This window comes from Microcaecilia unicolor, unplaced genomic scaffold (assembly GCF_901765095.1).
Source record: "Microcaecilia unicolor unplaced genomic scaffold, aMicUni1.1, whole genome shotgun sequence".
NCBI lineage: Eukaryota > Metazoa > Chordata > Amphibia > Gymnophiona > Siphonopidae > Microcaecilia > Microcaecilia unicolor.
Window position 1 is genome coordinate 31,639 of NW_021963600.1, and position 17,159 is coordinate 48,797.

Sequence of the window (17,159 nt, forward strand, 5' to 3'; positions counted from 1 at the left end):
GATAATATACATGGCAGAAGACCAGCGTTTCATTTCTGGCTGTGGGCACTACTAAAATTATTGGTGCCAGACAGAGGACTGAGCTAAGAAGCAAAGGTAACTGAGAAGGCAATAGCCAAACATCACAAATTATCTCAAGTGAGTTGCATCCTCTCTCCTTCTGTAGTAAGCTTCTTGCAATGCAAGCTTTCTGTTAATGAGAAAACGGACTGTGCCTGATGGTTCTCTGGTAACATGTTGGTGAAGAAGTAACTAGGAAACAACTTGAAATTGTGTTCTAGTGAATGGTTACACTGCTTTCAGTGTTAAAATAATGGGTTATGAATTTGATATACTGCCTCTCTGTGGTACAACCAAAGCGGTTTATATTTGTCATATGCAGGTAATTTCTCTGCCCCTACTGGGCTTACAATCTAGAGCAGGTTACTAAAGAAAAAATAAAAAGCATAAACGTTTTTCTGCCCTAATATCTTGACATGTACAATTCACATTTTCTATGACAAAGTGAATACTATTACCAGTTTATTCATGAAAATTGAATTATACACGTAAAATATTTTCAAAACAAGGAATAAATCTAGTTGTAATAAGGGTCATTTAATATTAGTTTCCCATCTGTAAAAGGAATTCAATTTAAGTCATTTTATAAACATACATTTAAATTTTATTCTGTAAAACTATGGAATAATTTGCCATGCTCAGTTTGTTTGAATGCTGATTACCTATGTTTTCAGAAGGCTTTAAGCTTTCATTTATTTTCTGAATTTAAAAAAAAAGGACTATTTTATTTAGGGCTACATTTCGATTAAGTTATTTATTTATATTTTTACCACTGCAGCTCCTTGTGGCTCTGTGCAAGTCATTTAACCTTACTTACCCAAAGTCAGAAGGAGCTGTAAGTTAAAAAAAAAAAAAAAAAAAAAACCCAAACCCACAACATACCTTTAATCACATGGTTAATCGCGATTACAAATTTTAATCAAAATGAAGCCCTAAAGGCCCTGTTTTCTAAGCCACGCTAGAGGCGCATTAGCATTTTTTAGCGTACTCTAACTGTTTAGGTGCCTATAATATTCCTGTGGGCGTCTACACGGTTAGTGTGCACTAATTTTTAGTACACACTAAAAATGCTAGCACACATTAGTAAACAGGGCCCTAAATAAATTAAAGAATAAAAAAATAATGAAACGATAAGAAATACAGAAAACAAATTGACAAATTACAAATTAAAGAATCTAAAACAGCATGCAGAATAGCTATAAACAGCCTTACAGTTTTCAAGGCTTACTTCAGAAATGTAGCCTTAATTTTATGTGTACTTCCTGGTGTTGTATCACATACCATAACTGCAATACAGGGATGGAGAACATCCCACATGAATCAAAGTGACTGCAGTAAGTTCTACGGAGATGGGCAGATCAGTGAAAACAAGGAGAAAGAACAAAAAATTTAAACCACCTCAGATTCTGATGTGAATATTTTTTTTCAGTTGCACATAAGAACATCTTTCTGATGAAAGTTTAGAAGGTTCTTGTTGCTGTGTATTGTGCTACTGTCCTCTTAAGACAGGAACAAAAGCAAAAGATGATTTTTACAATCTCCTGTCAAAGTATGCACTTGATTGATTACACTAATACGCTATTAGTGGGTGATAATCAAGAAGATCCCACCAATACTGGTGTAAAAGTGTTATTGGATTATTTGGACTTTACTTAGTATATCTTTTTTTCCATTCTTCTCATGAAAAGGGTCATTGTTTAGATCCGCTGGCATACACTACTTCTCCCTCATTCTTTTCCAGTTTGGCTGATATCTCTTGGTCTCCAGTAATTTGATTTGACCATTTTTTTTGTTAAGATTCACCTTGGGGGTGATGGCAGCATCCTGAACGTCCGGACACCTGGCGTCCTCTCTCCTCTCCCAGCCCTGTTCTATTCGCAGTTTTCACTGAACCATTGCATTTAAATATTAACCATACCTCATGTAATACTTGTTGGAGGTTTGCGAAGCACTTTGCTGTTGTTTAATTGCCTGAGTGAATTCGGCCGACAGTGGTATGTATGTTCAGACGCCGCACCCTGGCAGACGAGTAAAGCAGCTACGCTTAACATAGCATCAGACAGCATGCCACCCCACGTGGATACTAATCAACCTCCAGTGGTGGCGTTTCAGGAGGAAACAATTAAAGAGATCACTAGAAATATGGCAGATATTTTAATCGATAAATTGTCTAAGTTACACGCAGCCATAGATGACATCAAGGGCAGTTTGGAAGCTCATGCGGCATGAATACAAACCGCTGAGGAGCAGATTTCCAGACAAGAAGATACGGCAGAATGCCTCAGCATGAGGGAGATAGTGCTGGAACAGTATTATTTATTATATTTGTATCCCGCACTTTCCCACTAAAAGCAGGCTCAATGCGGCTTACATAGTAATAGGTAACACAGAATTTTATTATGTAAAGTAGGAAATTAAGTATAACATAATAGAAGTAGAGTTGACTGTGTTTGTTGAATTGGTTACTGGTCTCCAGTCAAATATATGTACAATTATTATAAAAATTTTTATTTTATACATTTTTTTAGTTGAATTTAAAATATTTAATGGTTGTTCGTTTTTTTTTTATACATTTTGTTTATATATGGTTTTAATTATGCTTGTACATATATGTTATTTTTTAGACCCCTGAGGAAGGCTTTTATAGCCGAAACACGGACCGTGTAGGGTCCAAATAAAGTTTTGTTTGGAGCATCTTATCCTGGTGTTTGGACTGATCTCTTGGACTTGGTTCTTTTCCACCCTGTTTTTTGTTGCGGTCTGCTTTTGTGGAGAATGTGAACCCCATTTGTTTTTGCGGCTCCAGTCAAATAGAACAGTGATGAGCCAAGTCACTTTGAAGTGAAGAGGAGATGAAGCTGGTAGCAATTCTTAGTGAACACGCATATATCTTTCCACCACAACAGACCGCTGGACATCCCATAGAAAATTTTACATTAGGGTGTCTGTCCACTGGATTGATAGAGTCTTTAGAGAGGAAGTCGCTTGTTTGTCCTTAAGACTGAAGGGATCCCACACATTTGACATTCTTGCATCAGTTCTTGAAGATATTCAAATAAGAGTTTGCCATCAGACAAAAAGTTGTAAGAACAACGATTCCAGCTTTGTGAAAGCCTTCTCTGTAATTTGATAGCATGACAACAATAACAAAAGATGGAGATGAAAATGCAAGTGATGAATTAGACAGCATTACTTCTAATGCAGTTGATAACAACAACGATAATGACATAAGGAAGTCAAGTGTTTCAGGCAGAGACCCAGTCGAAAGGCATCAGTAATACTGCGGCCTGGCCTGATATGAAGGAACTTTTATCAGACTGAATAATCCACTATCTGCTAGTGAAGTAGTTGAACACCATTTTAGTTGTGCTGAATTACTGACGACTCACAAGCACACTCACATGAATGACAATCATTTTCAAAATTTAGTTTTACTAAAAACAAAGTGGATTGAATTGTAGAGCAATAAAGTTGGGAAAAAAATAGTTGCATTCATTGTAATTGTGGTACTTTTACTTTTTACTCAAGTATTATATCAAGTGGTAACTTACTTTCACTTAAGTAAATGTTTGAATGTGTTTTTCACTGTACTTTTTTACTTTTACTTAAGTACTTTGACCAACAATGGAGGCGGGGAAAGCAGTCCTGAGGGGAAAAAGTTTGGAACACACCATCCACCTGAGCCAGGAAAGACAGGGAACTATTATCATTGACCAAACAACTGCACTCTCTTAGGGGATCTTTTATACACAAGGTGGGGGATAATACTAGACAAGCCTATATATTACTGTTCAGAAGCAAATCAATGAGCAGCTAAGGACTTACAACTGTACAAATACAATTTACACAGATGGGGAAATAAGACAGGGAAATTGTTGGCTGCACTCGTGAAAAGTAGAAAGGCCAAACAGATGATCATTCACAACAGGGACTCCACGAGAGGGAGTGTATGCAACTGCTGTTGTAGATATACAAACGTTTGTGAACTTTTATAGATCTTTATATGATAAAGGCCCCTGTGATGTGACTAGCACAGGAAATTTCTCTCTCGATCTCAGGCTCCCCTCCCTAATGCCTGAACAAACATTAATGCTCCGATTACAGGGATGGAGATTTAACAGGCCATAAAGCATCTTAAGTTGGCAAAGGTCTCCAGGCCCAATGGCTTACAATCAGGGTTTTATAAAATTCTGGGGGACAGGCTAGTGGGCCATTTTCAGAGTAGTAAATCACCGGGACCTGATGGTATTCATCCCAGAGTATTAATAGAACTAAAAAATGAACTTGCGGAGCTACTGTTAGAAATATGCAATCTGTCCCTAAAATCGAGTGTTGTACCGGAAGACTGGAGGGTAGCCAATGTTACTCCGATTTTTAAGAAGGGTTCCAGAGGAGATCCGGGAAATTATAGACCGGTGAGTCTGACGTCGGTGCCGGGCAAGATGGTGGAGGCTATTATTAAGAATAAAATTGCAGAGCATATACAAAAACATGGACTGATGAGACAAAGTCAGCACGGATTTAGTGAAGGGAAGTCTTGCCTCACCAATCTAATGCATTTTTTTTGAGGGGGTAAGCAAACATGTGGACAATGGGGAGCCGGTTGATATTGTATATCTGGATTTTCAGAAGGCGTTTGACAAAGTGCCGCACGAAAGACTCCTGAAGAAATTGCAGAGTCATGGAATCGGAGGTAGGGTATTATTATGGATTAAGAACTGGTTGAAAGATAGGAAGCAGAGAGTAGGATTGCGTGGCCAGTATTCTCAGTGGAGGAGGGTAGTTAGTGGGGTCCCGCAGGGGTCTGTGCTGGGTCCGTTGCTTTTTAATGTATTTATAAATGACCTAGAGATGGGAATAACTAGTGAGGTAATTAAATTCGCCGATGACACAAAATTATTCAGGGTCGTCAAGTCGCAGGAGGAATGTGAACGATTACAGGAGGACCTTGCGAGACTGGGAGAATGGGCGTGCAAGTGGCAGATGAAGTTCAATGTTGACAAGTGCAAAGTGATGCATGTGGGTAAGAGGAACCCGAATTATAGCTACGTCTTGCAAGGTTCCGCGTTAGGAGTTACGGATCAAGAAAGGGATCTGGGTATCGTCGTCGATGATACGCTGAAACCTTCTGCTCAGTGTGCTGCTGCGGCTAGGAAAGCGAATAGAATGTTGGGTGTTATTAGGAAGGGTATGGAGTCCAGGTGTGCGGATGTTATAATGCCGTTGTATCGCTCCATGGTGCGACCGCACCTGGAGTATTGTGTTCAGTACTGGTCTCCGTATCTCAAAAAAGATATAGTAGAATTGGAAAAGGTACAGCGAAGGGCGACGAAAATGATAGTGGGGATGGGACGACTTTCCTATGAAGAGAGGCTGAGAAGGCTAGGGCTTTTCAGCTTGGAGAAGAGACGGCTGAGGGGAGATATGATAGAAGTGTATAAAATAATGAGTGGAATGGATCGGGTGGATGTGAAGCGACTGTTCACGCTATCCAAAAATACTAGGACTAGAGGGCATGAGTTGAAGCTACAGTGTGGTAAATTTAAAACGAATCGGAGAAAATTTTTCTTCACCCAACGTGTAATTAGACTCTGGAATTCGTTGCCGGAGAACGTGGTACGGGCGGTTAGCTTGACGGAGTTTAAAAAGGGGTTAGATAGATTCCTAAAGGACAAGTCCATAGACCGCTATTAAATGGACTTGGAAAAATTCCGCATTTTTAGGTATAACTTGTCTGGAATGTTTTTACGTTTGGGGAGCGTGCCAGGTGCCCTTGACCTGGATTGGCCACTGTCGGTGACAGGATGCTGGGCTAGATGGACCTTTGGTCTTTCCCAGTATGGCACTACTTATGTACTTATGTACTTAAGTCATGCCGGGTTCTAGGCACTTCCGGAATTACATAGGGCATATTGATGCATGCCACTATAGTGGTTCTACCCAAACAAGGGAGCAATACTGCCCCATTTCCCTGCTAAATCAAGACATCAAACTTTTTGCTTCTATCCTGGCTGCTAGTCTGGGGTAGGTCCTGCCACTATTAATCCACCCTGATCAAACAGGTGTTGTGAGAGGCAGATATGTGTCTACTAACATTCGTCGGGCGCTCACAGTTTTGCAAACCAAGGGAGAGCAACTAGGGGATGTGATTAGTACAGACTCCTGACGAACCCCACTAACTACCCTTCTCCATTGTGAATACTGCCCATTTAACCCCGCTCTCTGTTTCCTATCCTTCAACTAGTTTTTAATCCACAATAGGACATTTCCTCTTATCCCATGACCCTCCAATTTCCTCTGTAGCCTTTCATGAGGTACCTTGTCAAACGCCTTTTGAAAATCCAGATACACAATATCAACCGACTCCCCTTTGTCCGCATGTTTGTTTACTCCTTCAAAGAATTGAAGTAAATTGGTCAGGCAAGATTTCCCCCCACAAAAGCCGTGCTGACTTGGCCTCAGTAATCCATGTCCTCGGATGTGCTCTGTAATTTTGTTTTTGATAATAGCCTCTACCATTTTCTCCAGCACCGACGTCAGACTCACCGGTCTATAATTTCCCGGATCTTCCCTGGAACCTTTTTAAATAGGAGAGTGACTCCTCTTTTGATAAAATTACACTGGCTTCCTGTGGAGGCCTGAATCCTCTTTAAGATCTGTTATAGTATTTAAGATTCTTTATAGACTAGCACCTTCATATATGTGCAATTTCATACAGTTACTCTCTGGTAAATATAGCCTACGGGATACCTTATTATTTACTTTCCTAACGCTACAGGTTTAAAAAACAGAGTGAGTTTCACCTCTTGTTTTAGCTATCAAGCTTTGCTAATCTGGAATGATCTCCTGTTTAAAATTAGATTGATTCAAAGCTTTTTACGGCTTAGAAAGGTGTTAAAAACTTAACAAAATCAAAGTTACAGACATGTAGAAATTTCTTAAGGGTAAGTAGGAATATGTAATCTTCTCACATTATTTGTACTTGATATGTGTTTGAACATTTGATATTTGCCAAATATTGCTGGTTTTCTTTTATTGTAACCCGCATAAAATCTATGGGTAATTTCAGAATGCAAGAATGCACGTAAAGTAAAACGTAAAGCAAAGTTAATACACCTCATTTTATGCGAGGCTCACACTCAGTTTAAATAAACATAGTAATTAGAAACCTAGCTAAGAATGATATTTATATACAACATGCCAGAAACCAGCAATTCCCAACCAGTATAATCACTTGAAAACTCTATTAAATTGTTTACTCCAGCCAACTAATACAATTACAATGTAATTGTTGTTTGTATGTTTACAATTTTTTTTATTATGTAAATTATGTTGTTAGCAGCTTAGGTTTAAGCAGGGTATAACTTTTAAAATAAATAAATAAGGATTTTTTTTAAGCTGAAACAACTAAGAACTTATTATTTCTTTGAGATTCAATTTGCCTTATTAGTACAACATTCGATTTTATCTCAAAATATTGCAATGCTCTCTACGCAGGTGCTTCTACTGTAACAAGAATTAATTTATCTTGGGGGAAGAGCTCTAGAGCACTCGCTAATGTTTATTATATATATATATATATTATATATATATATTTTTTAAATTCTCTACCAGTTGCCAATTAAAGCAACAAGATCCACAATTGCAATGAATTAAATATTATCTCTGTTGAAATGCAGTATCCTGCGTTTCCAGATTTAAAGTACCCAGGACACAAAAGACCATCTATTTAGCTTCAGAAAAGGTTTATTTAATATACAAATCATGTAAATAATATTGCAAGAGGTAGTTCTTTTAAGGACCTGGGAACAGATAATTTGTGCCAAAACAACAAAATAACAGGTTTAAATAACTTACAGAAAAGTCTTTGTTGCAGAATTGTTGAAGCTGAGAGAGAGAGAGTGAAGAAGGAATTCTCTCTGCTGAAGGAGTACTTTTCTTTTAAAGTTGGTTGCTGGAGCCTGGAGAGAAGTCTTGTGTGGATGTGTGTGTGTAGAGTTCAGCAGAAGAACCAGGTCCCAAGAGCAGCAGATTCCCAAGAAGATGCAGGTCCCAAGAAGCTAGAGAGCTGGGCTTTTCCAGGCTTTTTATACAGTCTGTTTGCAGAGAAATATATGAGTGCATGTCCTGTGTGCATTTGCTTCCTGGTTTGCACTCGACCCTGGGCATTTGCAAAGCATTGTGGTATTTTGGTCTCATGTCTTATGGCATCACAAGACTTCCTGTCTGGATTTTGTTGGCAAATGGTCTTTTGAAGCACAAGGCTGGCTTCCTGTCTCAGTCTCTGTAGCAGATACACATTATACTTTCCTTTTGTCAATAGGTGTGTGGATTCCCACCTTCACAGGTTTTCTGTCTCCGTTGTTCTGTTGACCAGCCAGGCTTTTTGATCAGAGGAAGAGAGTAAATTTAAAACTTTGAAGCAGTCTCTTACTTGAGAATAGTCTTTTGTTAAAGGGGGAGGAAGGGGGAGCACCGAGTCCTCTGTGGCAAGTGGTTTATGGCTTCCTGTTTATTCTTTCATTCTGAGTCAATAGCTGGAGTTACACCTTCCCAGACCCTCTGACTGCAGTTCTGCAGAAGTCTTGATGAGCCTTCCAGTCAGCTTTTGTTATGAGTCCTTGTTAGGTGGGAGAAGGAAGCTATATCCCAGTACCTTTTATCTCTGTTGAGTGTTTGTAATTGACTAGCCCTGTTATCAGAAGTTCCCAGGAAAGGGGGGGGGGGGGAAGAGGGACTTGAAATGAAAGCCAGTTTCTCTGTAGCAGTTTCAATGTCTTTTAAAAGCTGCATTTTTATATCTGATTCAGCATAATCAATAATATCCTGATAATTTAAACTGATACCATTACATTCCCTCTCTTGGTTCCGAGTGACAATTTATAATATATCGGAACAAAGAACCATAAGATAAACGATAAAAGCAAAAAAAACCCAAAACTCTTAACTCTAACCTAATACAGTAGCATAATTTCACAAGAACAGTAGCAAAGATGTTGGACTATTTACATTGGTGTGTATATTGGGAGAAGTGAATCTTTTGATAGTGGACAGTGAACAGACTGGATGGACCATGCAGGTCTTTTCCTGCTGTCATCTACTATGTCACGTCACTATGAATCTTGGAATACGTCACTTATTAAGAATTATTCTTTACTGTATAATATATTTTACAATTTCAGTCACAATAGAAGCCCACTTGAGCGCTCGGGACACCTAGAGGCTACTTGGAAAAACAATCAGGTGCACTTCTTTAGCTGAGATGTGTACCCATTTTGTCTTTCCCTGTGGAAAGCTGATCTGATATACCACTGGGGATATACGGTTGGATACTGCATAAGGGCCATTCCAACCTGCAGAGAGGGCATGGTCCCGCTTTCCCTTAAAGAGGTTATGGTACATTATCTGAGAACCTACTTCAAAGAGGGGGCTGATAGCAGAATGTAGACTTTTAGATTGAGCTGCTTTCTCAAGAGCTTGAGTGACTCTGGCTTGTAGAGTGGTTTTATCCTCTACTAGTTGTTTGATATAGAGGCATATTTTCAAAGCACTTAGCCTTCCAAAGTTCCATAGAAACCTATGGAACTTTGGAAGGCTAAGTGCTTTGAAAATATGCCTCATAGTGTACAAAAGTAGGGTCTGTCTCATCATCATTTGGATCCTGATTGATATAGTCACTAGAAATTAGGAGTGGCATAGTGTGTCCAAATAGTATCTGATAAGGGGTTACATGTGAATTCAGGCGGGATGTACTGCGTATGGATGCTAATATCAAAGGCAATTTCTGAGCCCAATCTTTGCCTGTTGAATTTACAACCTTTCTGAGGGCCTCTTTTATGGTCCTGTTCATTCTCTCTACCTGTCCAGAACTCTGTGGGTGATATGGAACATGAAGCTTGTGTTTTATATTTAGGGCTTGTAATAGGACTGTGAAAATCTCACCCACAAATGCTGGTCCACGATCTGAGTCGATGATTTGAGGAGTGCCAAACCTGCAAATTACCTCAGAGAACAGTTTATTAGCAGCGGTTTGTGCAGTATGATTTTTAGGGGCTGTCTTTCTTCTATGTTTGTGCAGCGCTGCGTACGCCTTGTAGTGCTATAGAAATGCTAAATAGTAGTAGTAGTACAAGGAAATGCTTCCACCCAGCCACTAAAAGCATCAACAATAACTAGAAGGTATTTGTATCCCTCTCTGGTCACTGGTAAATTGTCTATGAAATCAATTTGTAACCGGTGCCAGGGTCCTACCCTTCTCTGATGTAAAAGTGGTGTTGGTTTGGTCTGTCCTGCTTTAACTTGTGCACATTGTAGACAGCCGCCTACCCAATCTTCCACTTCCTTTCTCATTCCTGGCCATGATGCCATGGCTTTAAGGCGACTGAGGGTTCCTTCTACTCCCTCATGCAGATATGAGTGGGCTAAACAGATCAGCTCTTGTCTAAATATTTGATCTGGTATATGCTCAGAAGTATCTTTACCAGATCTAGTGACAGCAGAAATCTGAGAAGCTAACACATCTACCTGATGGTTAAAAGAGGCTTCCAGGGAATGGTGGGGGTCCTGGTGTGCTTTAACATGACGTATCATTAATTTACCTGGATGACACTGTAACCAATTCCCAATCCATTTCCACAATTGTCCTTGCTGCAAGGGCTTACCATCAGCAGTGCAGAAACCATTGCGAGACCACTGACTCAGCCACCCTAAACAGGCTCATACTACATAATCACTGTCGCTGTATATCATTAAAGGATGCGTTATGAGGCACTCATGAGATATATTAGTGTCTATATGTGGACATGTGTGAGTTAATACAGCCTGGGCAGCTAATACTTCCGCGCTCTGAGCTGAGGAATGACTATCAGATTTACCTTTTAGGACTTCCTGGTCTATGCTGAGGGCTGCGTACTGACTATATCATATACCTTTGTCCCAAAAGGAGGACCCATCCGTAAACCAAATGTTTCTAGGTGGTACTAAAGTCTTAGCCTCTTCTACAGGGGGCGCTAAGGGACATTGCAGGGGAGATTGCTGATTCTCTTGATAAGGGCAAGAGTGATTGGACCCAGTTTCAATCAGTACATGGGCTAAAAGGCTTGGACTTTTCTGGATTTCAAATTGAACCCTTTTGTTCATTAAAACTAGGGTCCATTGTGCTAGTCTTGTGTTTGAAATGTGTGAGCCAGTAAGGGCACCTGAAATGATATACTTGAGAGGAGTGTGACCTGAGCAAAGAGAGATTTGGGCCTCTCCACAGAGATGCTGGAATGTCTGAACTGCCCAAACAGCAGCTAGACATTCTCTTTCACATTCAGTGTACCTGCTCTCTACATCAGTCAGTTTACGTGATTCATATGCCACAGGGCAAAGTTTTCCCTGTTGATTACGCTGGAGAAGGACCGCAGCTAAAGCAGTCTCAGGTGTGGCTAACTTGATGGTAAAGCTTTTAGCAGGGTCTGGATATATTAGTGCTGGAGCCTGTGCTGCAGCAGTTTTCAATCTAGACAGTGCTCTCTCATGCTCTTCAGTCCATTCCCAGTGACTTTTCTTTTTCAGGAGCCTATACAGGGGGCTTGCAATATCAGAGTACTGATAAATATAGGAGCGGAGGAAGTTGAATCCCCCTAACGGGACTCGCAAGGAATGGACATAGTGGGGAGCTGGTGCTCCCAGCACTACTACTTTGAAGAAACTTCAACTCTGAATTTCAAAGAGAAAAAATTTGATCATGCTTCACCATTGTTGAAAGAACTTCACTGATTACCTGTTAGGGCAAGAATAGATTGTAAGGGCCTCTTTTACAAAGCCAAGCTATCAATTCTCGGTGCAGCAAATGAGAGGAAGCCCATTCAATTCCTATGGGCTTCCTCATTTGCCACGCGGGAATCGCTAGTGCAGCTTTGTAAAAGACAACTAAATTAGCTTGCCTTGTTTACAAAGCTTTAAATGGGACAGTCTCTGGTTTCCTTACACTATGCAAAGGGAATTATCAGCTTAAGGAACTGCCAAGTTCTAAATTTCCCCACATTTAAAAGAGTATGTTACAAAAAAAATAGTTTAACAGTCATCTGCCTATCAGGCTACTAAAATATGGAATTCTTTACCGACTTCAATCAAATTACTGTCTATTTATATGCCCTTGTGTAAGAACTTAAAAACTTACTTGTTTCAGATATATTTGTCATAACGTTTTGCTGTTATTTTTCATTCTAATCATTTTATGTAAACCGCTTTGAGCCAATTTTGGGATTTAGCCGTCTAGAAGTCCTCTGATTAGATTATATACATTGACTCAAACAAAGGATGACTTCTAACCAAGGAAATATCCCAAGGGCAAGCAGAGTGGAGAATTCAGGTCAGCAGACAGCTGCTGTTTCCTGCTAGAATCACGGATGGAAGTTATTGGGTCCATATTTAACCAGAAATAAGTGTTTAGGCATACACCAGTGTACATAGACCATCAGTATTACTACTATATCAGTTCATTATGTGTTTCTGTTAGCAAGTGGCACTGAGCACACTGCCACAACACAAAGAAAACCCTGTGAATGTATGGCATGCCACAACCTACCTTAATGCGGACTTCATGAGCTTGTGGTGGTGCAACCTCTACCTCCTCAATAGAGAGCGGCTTCCCAGCTTCCCAGGCAACAGCTGCCTTGCACTTAATAACCTATTGGGGGTGGAGGGGAGGAAGAAATAGAAGGAGAGATGGATGTACTAATTCAGCCAGCAATGTTACTTAAAATACAAGACATTAGCTGAACATGTTTTGGAGAAATTGCTTAACCTTTTGGTCTTCTTTCAAAATATGCTTCATTCTATTACATATTTCTTTCACTGATGTTTTGCTGCTTACCCAACTGCTGCACTCCCTCCACCCCTGACAACACCTATTGTAAACCAGAGATGCTATGATTTGCTCCCACCGAGCCGGGCAAAAAAAAAAAATCAACTCCATCTCAGACCACACCTACTGTGAAGGAGCATACACATAAAGAGCAGATCATGCTCTGTGGATAGCTCCTTGGAGTGAGATTCTGGGGGCAAGATCTTTGGTGGTTTGCTTATCTTTTTCTGTTTTCTTCTTCTTGCTTTCCTCACTTTGAGATTATGCTCACTAGTCCTATTCTGGTGCTATAGGGCAGGCAATTATCTCAAGCACTCCTGACATTGCTGGGCTGGTAGATAACCCTAGTACTGCAGCTTGTGACTTGTTCTAACACTACTGCTTCTTGTCAGGGGACTCCCATTTCCGTGCTCACTCAAGCTGGGGCACCGTGTAGCTTCCATATGGCTTTCCTTAATTCTAGATTTCTGATGGTTTATATACAAATTAATTTTAGATCATCATATTGACTTTGGGTCTCGCTGAAACATGGCTTAAACCTGGTGGGGTTGTATACTTAATAAACTGCCTCCTGCTTGGTTACTTTTCTCTACTTCCTGACCACTTGTTCAGGTTGGGGGGGGGGGGCTCGTCACTATCTTCAATGGCTACTTCAATGGGAGAAATAGGGAGAGATGCCAAACTGAGGGACAAAAGGATGGAGGGAGGGCAGTGGAAGGAGATACGTTGGGCTCAGAGGGAGAGAGAAAGACAATGGACCTGGGGTGGAGGGAAAGATGGAGAGGATGAAGGAAGAAAAAGAGAACTGTTGGGGGGGAGGTGGAGTTGGGAGAAAGGGAAGAGAGAAATAATGGACCTGTGAGAGGGCAGTGGAGGGAGAAGAGAGCCAGCCAGCCAGCCAAAGAAATCCACTGCTTGACACCTCCTTCCTCCTCGTGCTGACTCAGAGCAAGGAAATCAGTGACATGCCTCCAGCACACTCCAAGTTTGTGCATGAACTGAGCATGCTCAGGGAGTAGCGGCTGGAGGCACCCCGCTGACTTCCTCAATCCTGAGACAGTACAAGGAGAAGGGGGCCGCTTTGGCAGTGGATTTCTTCAACTGGTGGGGCTTCAGCATCCTCACCAGCAAAGGTATGATACCTAATGGAGGGGGAATGTGTGCCCCCCCCCCCATGGGACTGCTGGCTATGTCTCGTGATTAAAATTTTTAATCAAACTGCAGCCCTACTTGATATGAACACTTTGGAAGAAAGGCAGGAGAGAGGAGATATGATAGAGACATTTAAATACCTATGTAGCATATATAAATAAGCTCCTGTACAACCCTGAGTACCTGTAAGGCAGTTATAAATAGGTGTGCATACTGTATAATTGTAACTGCTTTAATTTTGCCTGTGATTATAATTGCTATAATGTGCCTGTGACTGTATTGTACGTGTATTTTATTGCAAACCGATTCAGATCCTGTGGGAAATTAGCAGTATAGAAGAAACCGATTAGAATAGATTAGAAATGCACAGGAGTCAGGTCTCTTCAATTGAAAGGAAGCTCTGGAACGAGGGGGCATAGGATGAACGTGAAAGGCAATAGACGTAATCCAAGGAAATACTTCACAGAAAGGGTGGTGAAGATGAAAATAGTATCTGAATCCAAGTACACAGGATTTCTAAGTGATAGAAAGAGTAGATGGCATAGATGGGCAGACTGAATAGGCCATATAGTCTTTATCTGCCTACATTTTTCTCCGTTTCTATACACAGTTTCAGCATTTTATATGTTGCTACAGTTACTTTTTTACTGGGGTGAACAACAAGGATGTTATATGCTATGAAAATATTTTATTTTTGTTACATTTGTATCCCACATATTTGTAGGCTCAATGTGGCTTACACAGTACCAGAGGGCGTTTGCTGGCTCCGGTGAGAATACAAAGTGATGTTGTGGTAGGATAAAGTTCATGTGGCACAGTCACATTTAGGGAAACATACAGCGGAAGAGCTGAGTTATGTCCATTATGTACTTTAGTTTTGTTGTGTCGCAGAGATCAGGCATTTAGGTTGGATCGGCAGGGTATGCCTTTTTGAATAGGTTAGTTTTTAGTGATTTCCGGAAGTTCAGGTGGTCATGCGTCATTTTATGTATCATACAGTATCTCAATTAATATTGTGTTATAGAACATAAATTAGAGAACTAAACATACAAATTGAGACAGGGTCAGGTAAAGTAAGAAATACAGCACACTACCGCTAAGTTACTTGCCAGCCACTACTTTCATAAAGTACAATATCAACAGTTCACATCCAATCTGTATCCTTTATTCAGCATCATAACTGATTACTATGTACCACTGTGATAAACACCTTGGATTTTCACAGCTCTATCTTGCAGTAAAGTTACCTTGTACACCAAACAGAATACGTGTTAGCTCACCAACAATAAAGTTACTCTGAACAGACACAAAAAGAGAGACATAAACACCTTAGTATAAAGAACAAAGGCCACCTCAACAAGCATCTTTAACTGTTGCCCATATAGTGTCCCTACTCAATCACTTTTATGATTTACTTATAACAGGATGGGGGGGGGGGGGGGGAATAGTCTGTTGTGAGCTATAAGAACATTCATGTTACAGGATAAAGGCTGCCAGTAATCCCGTTCCGAGCCATCAAGTCACCCAGTTCCAGGGCTGCCGAGGGGGAGGGAGCAAGAGGCGCCGGCAAGGCTTCCGGAGGTTCTGTTCCCTTGGTCTGTCTCTCTCCTGCTCCCGTGTGATTTAACGCGATAACCCGGGTCCCGGCATACAGGAGCAGGAGAGTGACAGACTGAGGAAGACGCAGATGCAGGAAGGTAAGGGGGATGGAAGGCAGAGGTAGCAGTGGCACGAGTTGGGAGGGGGTGGGGCGGAGGCTGCAGCCTGGCTCTGTCTCTCGGTGGCCCTGCCCATTTCCAAGAGGGAGATTTCAGCCAGTCCTGAATTGCAAACATCCCCATCCTGGTGGATTATGGGACCCACAACACTGAGTTCAATGAGCAGAATCAGTGTCTACAAATGTTACAATGCTTTGGGATGAAAGTTCAAAACAAGAACAGATGCGAACCCTCCTCCCCTTCTCCTGGAACTGCAACTCTTCAATCCATTCTGCCTCAGTCAGGGGCAGATGCTGGCGGGGGGAAGAGGGGTTGGTGGTTGAGAGGCTAGGATGGGGGAGGGCAGACTTATACGGGGTCTGTGCCGGAGCCGGTGATGGGAGGCGGGACTGGTGGTTGAGAGGCGGGAAATACTGCTGCACAGACTTATACGGTCTGTGCCCTGAAAAAGACAGGTACAAATCAAGGTAAGGTAAACACATATGAGTTTATCGTGGGCAGACTAGATGGACCGTGCAGGTCTTTTTCTGCCGTCATCTACTATGTTACTATGAGCATAAGCTGCTACTGCTTGGTAAGTATACATTATTGAGTGCAGAACGTAAAGATGGCTTGAGTATGCTAAGCCATGGCCACCCACTCTATTAAAATGCACGGTTAACAAGCTTTCCCATGCAAGGCAGAGTATTTTGCTCAATACTCAGACCTTTTGACGTACATGCAACAACAGTTTTTCCGCCAAGTGCGGGGCAGTGCAGGTTTTGAGGAGAGGATTTGTCAATTATTCACATATTAACTACCAGTTTTATCTTCTTTTACAAGCAGAAGGAAGGTTCTATAAGTTTTAAAGGCAAATATGAAGTAACAAGCGTGCATGCATGTTCAAACAAAACCGAAAATAAAAGCACACATCCTGAAGCCTGCGCCTGTTCTGCAGCACCTAATATGATACTTCTAAAAATTCCATATGCAAGAAATTTTTGATGAGGCTCATAATTTAGATGCAAAAGAACAAGCCCCGATGTGCACATGTCCGAAATGTTACACAACAGCTGCGCTTACTGTAAAACCTTTGTGTGCATGTGCCAGGCATGTTCTTCCCTCCCATTAGCTGCAACTTTTCTTCACATATAATGGACATTCTAGAATGGAGGAGTGGCCTAGTAGTTAGAGCACCCGTTCTTGGCATCTGGTTCAAAATTCAAATCCCACTGCTGCTACTTCTTGTGATCATGGGAAAGTCACTTAACCTTCCATTGCTTCAGGTACAAAACTTGCGAGTTAATCTCTGGAGACACGAAAATACCCAGTGTACCTGAATGTAACTCACCTTAAGCTACTACTGAAAAAGGTGTGAGCAAGAAGCTAAATAAATA

General features: G+C 41.0%; 1 protein-coding gene across 2 annotated transcripts in view; it reads right to left on the reverse strand.

Moving 5' to 3' along the window:
• The window catches only part of LOC115459494 (alcohol dehydrogenase class-3), a 41,829-nt gene that overhangs the window by 23,828 nt on the left and 842 nt on the right, over positions 1 to 17,159 (reverse strand). For both annotated transcript variants that reach the window (XM_030189298.1, XM_030189297.1), the window contains exon 2: positions 12,635 to 12,736. In XM_030189298.1, coding sequence (XP_030045158.1) covers positions 12,635 to 12,736 — 102 coding nt within the window. The remainder of the gene's footprint in view (positions 1 to 12,634; positions 12,737 to 17,159) is intronic.